The 7,500-nt window shown below is 46.4% G+C and overlaps 1 protein-coding gene across 1 annotated transcript in view; it reads right to left on the reverse strand.

Annotated features, from left to right (window-relative positions):
- Positions 1-7,500, reverse strand: part of kif21b (kinesin family member 21B) — a gene marked incomplete at its 3' end in the record, with an annotated part of 95,482 nt that overhangs the window by 17,044 nt on the left and 70,938 nt on the right. The window contains exons 25-27 of the mRNA XM_080846708.1: positions 6,679-6,753; positions 6,183-6,296; positions 2,782-2,820 (exon numbers count right to left, since the gene is read on the reverse strand). Coding sequence (XP_080702834.1) covers positions 2,782-2,820; positions 6,183-6,296; positions 6,679-6,753 — 228 coding nt within the window. The remainder of the gene's footprint in view (positions 1-2,781; positions 2,821-6,182; positions 6,297-6,678; positions 6,754-7,500) is intronic.

Genomic DNA, 7,500 nt, shown 5'->3' on the forward strand with positions numbered 1-7,500 from the left:
CACAGTATTCCATCCAATCAAAAGTGAGCTTGTGGTTGCCAAAACGAGCACAGTGCGCACACACACATCCTCGAGGGGAGGAGCTTGGCATTCCATCCAGACCCCCCGACCCTCGACTCCTGACCCCCCACACACACCCAGCCAACGAAGCTGAGGGAGGGTGGATGAGGGGAGGGGGGTCTGGATGGGGGGGCCCTCTCTTCACTGTGGAGGTGAGGGGGGGGGGGGGGGGGGGGGGGGGGGGGCAGGGGGTTGTGGGGAGGATGAGGATGAGGATGGGGATGAGGATGAGGATGGGGTGAATGAACCTTATCTGTCTGCGGCCACAATGGGATTAGCCCAACACACTTCTGTACCGCGTTAAGCCTAGCGCCCTCTGATGCCTACGGGGAGATCCAATACACTAATAGAAAACACAGCGTGTGTGGGTGTGTGTGTTTGTTTGTGTGTGTCTGTGTGCAGATTACTGCCACACACAGGGCTTGCTCAGCTATAAAGCATCTTTACAGGGATGGCCGGGAGTTCAGGAACAGAGGAACCATCTCTGGAGAGGGCAGATTAGTTAATAGAGGAATAGACAAGGACTTTTAATGTGGCGAGGAATAGACATGGACTTTTAATGTGGCGAGGAATAGACAAGGGCTTTTAATGTGGCGAGGACTAGACAAGGACTTTTAAAGTGGCGAGGAATAGACAAGGACTTTTAATGTGGCGAGGAATAGGCATGGACTTTTAATGTGGGGAGGAATAGACAAGGGCTTTTAATGTGGCGAGGACTAGGCAAGGACTTTTAATGTGGCGAGGAATAGACAAGGACTTCTAATGTGACGAGGACTAGACAAGGACTTTTAATGTGGCGAGGAATAGACAAGGACTTTTAATGTGGCGAGGACTAGACAAGGACTTTTAATGTGGCGTGTTGGGGGCTCACACTATGACTTGTGTGTTTGTCTGGAGATGGAACTGGAATGTTTACCCAATCTCCTAATAATTCACCTGAACTTTGCTATTTAATATTGTTTATATTATCACATTGTGAATAACGATGTTCTTACCCTATTCGTATTTTCAAATATATTGTGTTGCTGTCTTTGGAGGAAAGCATTCGTCAAAATTCATAAACTTTAACTATAAACATTCAAATGAGTTGAGTTGTCCCTGAAAGCGTTGGGGGAGTAATAAGATCCAAGGCTGTGCTTTGATTGGGCGGGGGAGTAATGAGATCTGTGCTTTGATTGGGCGGGGGAGCAATGAGATCTGTGCTTTGATTGGGCGGGTGAGCAATGAGATCTGTGCTTTGATTGGGCGGGGGAGCAATGAGATCTGTGCTTTGATTGGGCGGGTGAGCAATGAGATCTGTGCTTTGATTGGGCGGGGGAGCAATGAGATCTGTGCTTTGATTGGGCGGGGGAGCAATGAGATCTGTGCTTTGATTGGGTGGGGAGTTTGAATTCTTAGGGCAGACTGGGGGGGGGGGGGTGAGTGGGGCTGGGAGAGGTGCACTCTTGGTAGATGCACTCTTCGCCCGGGGCTGAAGATCTAACGCTAGCACGTTAGCATGCGAGGCCAGCACCGCTAAAGCTCCACACGCTCTCTGCCCCTCTAACTCTCTGCTGACAGGGTTGATGAGCCGCGCCTCTGGAGCTCGACTCATCTCTCTTCAACGACAGCTTCCAGGCTCCGAAAGCTAAAGAAACTTTCCGAAGTGCAATCAAAGTGCAGACTCTAGACGCCTTCAATACATTAAGGTGCAATCTAAGTGCGGTCGACTCTAGACGCCTTGAATACATTAAGGTGTTTGGTGTGTACACATAACACCAATACAGCCATTCATCTCTCGATAATCACCTTGACAACGGCCCACCGAGAACATCTACGGCAAAGCCCTTTTAATGGATCACAGAATTGTCCTAATATTGACCTTCTCAATGGCCCACTGAGACCATCTACCACAAAGCCCTTATAATGGATCACAGAGCTGCATCTCCATGGGCCAAATATATCACTTTATATTGGGGTCCTACTGGCAGCGTTAAGATTTATTTAGCAATAATATTGGGCTGGATCTACATCAGATGTATTGAAGATGAGGGGTATAAGATCATCTTTTATTTTAAAAGAAATCTCAAAACATGGTTGATAAATAACCAAAAATGTGATCATTAGTGGGTCAGCAGTAGAACTTGTATGTTGGGATTTTATTTCATCTTATTTTATTTTTGAATTATTGTCAATGTTATGTTTGATATATACGATAATGCCTTTTTTAGGTTGTACAGCCTTTTTCACTCTGGCAGGGGGACTGCCAATGGAAACTAGCCTTTTGGCTATAATTGGGCGCATTTACATTTTAATGTTCATGAATGTACACTGTCCTTCTTGATCAATTAAGCAAATTAATTGATTGATTGATTTACTGATACAAATCTAAAAGTATGTACGATGATATTTTCCTTGGAACAGTTTGTCTATCTTTATGAGTACAGTAGTGAAGAGCATTCAGGTGGCTTTAGAGCAGGGGTTTTCAACCAGGGGTCCGCGGCCCCCTGGTGGTCCGCGAAGGCATTGCATGGGGTCCCTGCTTTAGAGCGTAAGGTTCATTCAGTTTGTCACAGCAAACACGGAACACACAAACAATGGAGAGGAGAGATGGGGAACGACCAATCAGGGTGCAGCATGCAACACAGATGACCACGCCCACACCCTGGTGGGCGGGGCAGGATCAACCACAGGCCAATCAGGCAGCAGGAAACAGAATGACAGACAGACAGAAATCTCTACCTGAGCACCTCCGAGAGAGAGGAGTCGCTGTCATCCGACCTGAAGGGCAAAACAGCAGTAGGGTTAGGGGCGGGAGGAGGGAGGGGTCAGTCAGAGAGGGGGTGGGGTTTAGAGGGGAGGGGCTTGTCAGGAAGCAGGCAGCTGACAGGAGGAGAGACAGAAAGAGGAGGGGCGCAGAGAAGGGGAGGGGTTAGCAGGAGACACCAGACAGAGCCCAACAGGAAGTAGGAAGCAAACAGACAGGATGTCATCAGGAGAGAGGAAAGACCGACTCCGGTGAGTACCTGTGGCCCCATGAGGGCGTCATGAAATCAAAGGGCCCCCGGGAACCAGAGCCTCCATGGCCCTCCAACCCATGGGGGCTCAGCAAGAAGCAACTCTCAGTCTGACCACCGTGTGTACATAATATATTTAACACTTTGTGTGTACGTTACACATTTAATAGCTGTAGATTGCCAACAGAAGCCTACAATAAGCTATGTTAATGTATTTGAACTGCCTACAAACAGCACATATATGGACAAAATAAAAAGACATCTGTATTGCCCATCATACAGGAGTTACGTATGTCTCTTCCTCTCATTCCTGACTCGGAAAAGGCCACGCACATAAAGAATCCTACTAAAGCCCTTCATGAATGCAAGATAAGCATAAAAAGTTGGAAATTAATTTTTAAGCTGAACTTGCTCAACGCACCATGGTGTCCAACGCACCAGTGTTTATAGTTAAATAAACGCTTTTCTATGTTTTGTTGTCTCACCACCACAGAACACACGCGCACAAACACACACACACACAAGCCCAGCTGCAATAAAAGCTGTGAACTGTTTTATGAATATTTCATGGCTACACTGAACGGGCAACTACACAGGCATTACCTTTTCTGGGGCGACCTTAAGTGACCTCTAGCTGTTCCTACCTTAAGAGCTGCCTCTAGCTGTTTCTACCTTAAGAGCTGCCTCTAGCTGTTTCTACCTTAAGAGACCTCTAGCTGTTCCTACCTTAAGAGCTGCCTCTAGCTGTTTCTACCTTAAGAGCTGCCTCTAGCTGTTCCTACCTTAAGAGCTGCCTCTAGCTGTTTCTACCTTAAGAGCTGCCTCTAGCTGTTTCTACCTTAAGAGCTGCCTCTAGCTGTTTCTACCTTAAGAGCTGCCTCTAGCTGTTTCTACCTTAAGAGCTGCCTCTAGCTGTTTCTACCTTAAGAGACCTCTAGCTGTTCCTACCTTAAGAGCTGCCTCTAGCTGTTTCTACCTTAAGAGCTGCCTCTAGCTGTTTCTACCTTAAGAGACCTCTAGCTGTTTCTACCTTAAGAGCTGCCTCTAGCTGTTCCTACCTTAAGAGCTGCCTCTAGCTGTTTCTACCTTAAGAGCTGCCTCTAGCTGTTTCTACCTTAAGAGACCTCTAGCTGTTTCTACCTTAAGAGCTGCCTCTAGCTGTTCCTACCTTAAGAGCTGCCTCTAGCTGTTCCTACCTTAAGAGCTGCCTCTAGCTGTTTCTTCACTGTGCCCAAGCGAAACATCCATGCACCACCGAACGCCCTCAAAGTGAACGCTCACACAAAGCCTTCCTGCTCCCCCACAGCCCAAACCTCTGTGTTCATCGTCTGGATGAAGTTGTGATCGCGTCGGTTCAATCCTTCAGGACCAGCAGGACAGTCACCGGAGCAAATCTTTCCCATACAGAGAAGCCTGTGTGCAGAACAGTCTTACAGAACCGAAAGAGATTCCCCCTATAGAACAGCAGCATCATGGTCCAAAGAACCTCCCAGAGCATCAGAGCCTCTAGAGAACGGCAAGCTGTGTGAAACAGCGCCGGAAGATCCAGTGTAGGAGTGACAAACTCTTTGGGCTAAAGCAGTTGGCAAATGAAAACCTTTGGTAACACCTTTTTTCTTTCTCATTATGAAATGTCTAACAGAAGTCAATTTCCACTCACCTATTCAACACACACACGCACACACACACACACACACACACACACACTCACACAGTGACGGAAGTCAGATGATCAATTTAGCCGTCTGCAGCAATCTCAGCCACCATTGATTCAATTACCAAAGCCACGCTGGTAACACAAACATCCGCAGAAGGAGAAATGATTGCTTGGCCCGACCCGATTGGCCCGCGCCTGCTAGCGTAATGAGATATCAACAGGGGTCACGGAGCTGGGGACGGCTAACGCTAGCTAGCGCAACCTCATAATCTGATTCTGTCAGGGGCTAGCGGGAGCCATCGCCGTGACAACACCACCTCATGATTGCACACACTCTAGAGTGACAGCGGGGCACCATGATGGCTTGATTGACAGCGCCACTACACCAGGGAAACTACAGGAAGTGAAGCAGAGGGAGAAGCCCAGAGCTTAGACATGACTAATCAAATACTGATGACAGGAGGGAGTCATTAGCTAGAGATAGATACATTCCACGCAGAAGCTGACAGATCAGGTCTAGATTTGTCTAAGATCAGGATCAGGTTTAGGTTTAGCCTTGATCAGGATCAGGTCTAGATTTGTCTAAGATCAGGATCAGGTTTAGGTTTAGCCTTGATCAGGATCAGGTCTAGATTTGTCTAAGATCAGGATCAGGTTTAGGTTTAGCCTTGATCAGGATCAGGTCTAGATTTGTCTTAGATCAGGTCTAGATTTGTCTAAGATCAGGATCAGGATCAGGTTTAGGTTTGGCCTGGATCAGGTCTAGGTTAGTCTAAGATCAGGATCAGGTTTAGGTTTGGCCTGGATCAGGTCTAGATTAGTCTTAGATCAGGTCTAGGTTTGGGATGTATAAAAGGTCAAGATCAGGTGATCAGGTCCAGATGGCAGCAATACTAATGGCCCGACATCAGGGTTTGTAGTACCAGTGTGTTCTTGCTAGACAGATAACCAAGCCGGATCAGGGCCATATCTGAGCCGGATCTGGGCCAGATCAGAACCAGATTGGATCTGAATCAGTTCCAAAGCAGAGCATCTCTCTGATGCTCAAGATCACTTCCAAATGTTCCATTCTGAAACTGGAGTAGCAGATGACTGGGCTGTCCAGTCATTTCAGATCACAATAACATTTCGTCTCAGTAAGCTGGTGAGAGATGGCTTCCATCACATTCATTTCAGATCACAATATTCATTTCAGTCATTTCAGATCACAATAACATTTAATAATAATAAAAATAATAATAATAATTCATTTTATTTGTAACATTTGGTCTCAGTCAGCTGGTGAGAGATGGCTTCCATTGCATTAAGGCACTCATAGGACACTTGTACAATAGGGTAGAGAGCAAGTGGTCAACATAAGGTTTAAGAAAACTGATTTTGTTTGTCGTCTCTATGGTTACGAGTAGTGTGTGTGTGTGTGTGTGTGTGTGTGTGTGTGTGTCTGTGTGTGCGTGTGTGTGTGTACGTACTTGTCCAGTGCTGAACCCTGGCTCTGGTTGCTGGTCAGCCTTGAGAAGACGTTGCGGTCGTTGCGTGTACGGAGCGGGGGTGAGGAGGGTGGGGTGTAGCCCGCGTCAGGAGGCCTGTGATTGGACGAGAGGGAGGGGGGGTGGGGCACACTGTGTTTACCAACACCCCCAGTCATGTTTAGAACCTGACACAGACATGCGTACCTGCTCTGAGACTTTACCTGCTCTGAAACTTTAAGCAGACAGGTGATCCCAAATGTGTAGCCTACATTTAATCTGACAATAACACACTTACCAGAGGATCCCATACAATGGGACTTGTAAGCACAAAATGTGAAATATAAATTTGACTGTTAAATATATGTGTTGCATCCATCATTGATCCACCAGTTTGGTTGCAGTATGAATTAATGCAAGATATAAGTAACAATATTTTGATTTCAAGCAGCACCACAAACTTGAATTAGTCTCCTGAAGTAATGAATGTTTACGTTACCTATACAGTGATCCACGGTCGTAAGACTGCCTACGTGTCAATGGGGATGCATCTGAACCTCTGGATTGCCTGGGACTAACACACACATACACACACACACACACACACACACACACACACACACACACACACACACACACACACAGAAACATAAAAACAGAAAGTGAGATCAAAACTTTTGAAATGTTTCTTTTCAAATGAGACCACAGGTGTGGAAAATAGCAGAACACACACACACACACACTCTGTGAGCTTGAGCCATTTAGCATGAGTGTAGAATCGAGCAGAAGAATCATCAATAAAAGCATCTCACCACAGCATATGCTGCTCCACACTAACACACACACACACACACACACAGACAGACACGCACGCACACACACAAGAGTATCTCATCACAACACATGCAGCTCCACATGAGCTCAATCTGGAGACCAATCATTTGTAATTTCCTAAAATGAATATTTTAAAGTCTGAGGAATAATACTTCTAGGGTTCTTTCAATACTTCTAAAAGTAGACTTTTAGTCGAGACTTTTCCAGAAGTTTGGTTCCTTGAACTGAAAAGTTCTAACCTAAAAGATGATTGCCTCTCCTTTGCTCTCTGCTACACTATGCTACACTCCACTCTTTACTATGGCACACACACACACACACACACACACACACACACACTTCTACACTATGCTACACTCCACTCCCTACTATGGCCTCTGCTTCAGCCCTTAAAGTCTCAGGGAACTCCCACAGACATCATCGCTCTCTGCCACACACACACACACACACACACACACACACACACACACACACACACACACACACA

Source organism: Sprattus sprattus (assembly GCF_963457725.1).
Source record: "Sprattus sprattus genome assembly, chromosome: 10".
Lineage (NCBI taxonomy): Eukaryota > Metazoa > Chordata > Actinopteri > Clupeiformes > Clupeidae > Sprattus > Sprattus sprattus.